Source organism: Sinocyclocheilus grahami, unplaced genomic scaffold, assembly GCF_001515645.1.
Source record: "Sinocyclocheilus grahami isolate Dianchi unplaced genomic scaffold, SAMN03320097.WGS_v1.1 scaffold22497.1, whole genome shotgun sequence".
In the NCBI taxonomy this organism is placed as follows: domain Eukaryota; kingdom Metazoa; phylum Chordata; class Actinopteri; order Cypriniformes; family Cyprinidae; genus Sinocyclocheilus; species Sinocyclocheilus grahami.
Genome location: NW_015518799.1, coordinates 1 through 1,670, shown reverse-complemented (window position 1 = coordinate 1,670; position 1,670 = coordinate 1). Strand labels below are relative to the sequence as shown.

Below are 1,670 nucleotides of genomic sequence, written 5' to 3'. Positions count from 1 at the left end.
AAAATTCTCGGGCTGAGGGACGGATTGCGAAGGACAGCCCGATCTCACTGCAGTTGTTGTCAGGTTTAGCATGGGCTAAACTAACTATACCCACACTGCTGTATTATTTATTGTACATTAATAATACACATTTGTGTTTGCCTCCAGGTGACTTTGCCGTTTTATTGAAGGCTGGGATGTCAGTGAAGCAAGCCATTGTGTACAACGTCCTCTCTGCTCTGATGGCTTATGCTGGCATGGTGATCGGCACGGCTGTGGGACAGTACACGCACAACGTCACCAGCTGGATCTTTGCCGTTACTGCTGGCATGTTTCTCTATGTGGCATTAGTGGATATGGTAAGAGAACCGAAATGTGGATTTATTTGCTTGCTAGTTGGGTTGCATAAATATGTTATAATTATTGATTGCTTGAAATGATTTATTACATGCCATCTTGGGGGCCTTGCATTCCACCGCACTGCTTGTCCATTGTTTTTTTATGTTAACATGCTCTAGATGGATGTTTGAGCATTATGCTCACGTCTCGTGTCTTTTGTAGTGTCTCATGCATGTCATTGTTTGTTAAAAGACCTTGCCAATTTTTTTTTTTTTTTATTCTACAGCCCCCCATTTTCAGTTTTCCAATGCAAACATTTGTGTGAATGGCCTAAGCTGACAACTGTTTGTGAATTCATTTAGTGCTGTTTTAAACATCAGTAAACATAGTCACATTGGGCCTCTAAACAGCATAAAAAGCACAATTATTCAAGTTTCAAATAAATTATACACAATATTATTGACAATATTAGAGGGCTTCCATTATAATCACCGAAGCTGTCAGCCATTGCATGTTCACAATGTTTGATCCCTGCAGTTCAGTACAAGCTCACTGAGTTCTGCACTTCTGTGAACAATTAAATGATTATAATCAACAAAGCTGTCTACACTGCACAATACAGTTCTTATTTACACTATTGATGCCTTGCTGATTATAATAGAAGCATTTTTTGTCCCAACACATTTTATTTTTGTCCCAAAACTGCAGCATGCAATATATATTGGGTGTTATACCTACATACTGTATGTCTAAACTGCAAACAAGTGGTGCGCCATCCAAATCCAGTATGATTCCAGAAGATGCACAAAGGTTTTTGCAATACATATTTTAATGTGCCATTACAAACGTGTGAAAAATTGAAACTAATCTGTAAATTGAATGCTGCAATCGACATCGTTCATAAATAGTTAATTGTTAGATCTTTTTTATTTAGATTTTGCAGCCCTTTCTCTAGATTATTGGTAATGCATAATTTATTGTATATGCAGCAAACCTTGATTTTTGTGTTTGTCATGAGCTATCGATGTTAGAATGTTATTTCTCCTCTTCTTGTTCTTCAGTTGCCAGAGATGCTTCATGGTGACAGTGAGGAGCACAAGCGCTGTGAGATGGGTCACTTTGTCCTGCAGAACTTGGGCATGCTCACAGGGTTTGGTCTCATGTTGCTGATCGCCATCTTCGAGGATCACATTGTGATTGACTTTGGCTTCTAGCCGGAGCCTGAGGTCAGGGGTGGCGTCATTCATTAGCTACATTCACACACGTGCTTTGCCTTAAAGTGGCTTAGTTTTGTGATGGTACAGTCTTGCAGGCATGTCTCAAAAGACAGCATCAGTAGCTTACAGTGGACA

At 39.6% G+C, this 1,670-nt stretch overlaps 1 protein-coding gene across 1 annotated transcript in view; it reads left to right on the top strand.

Moving 5' to 3' along the window:
* Positions 1-1,663, top strand: part of LOC107579963 (zinc transporter ZIP10-like) — a 2,943-nt gene extending 1,280 nt beyond the window's left edge. Inside the window, exons 3-4 of the mRNA XM_016265734.1 lie at positions 148-338; positions 1,380-1,663. Of these exons, the coding sequence (XP_016121220.1) occupies positions 148-338; positions 1,380-1,532 (344 nt within the window). The 3' untranslated portion in view covers positions 1,533-1,663. The remainder of the gene's footprint in view (positions 1-147; positions 339-1,379) is intronic.
* The last annotated feature ends 7 nt before the right edge of the window (positions 1,664-1,670 follow it).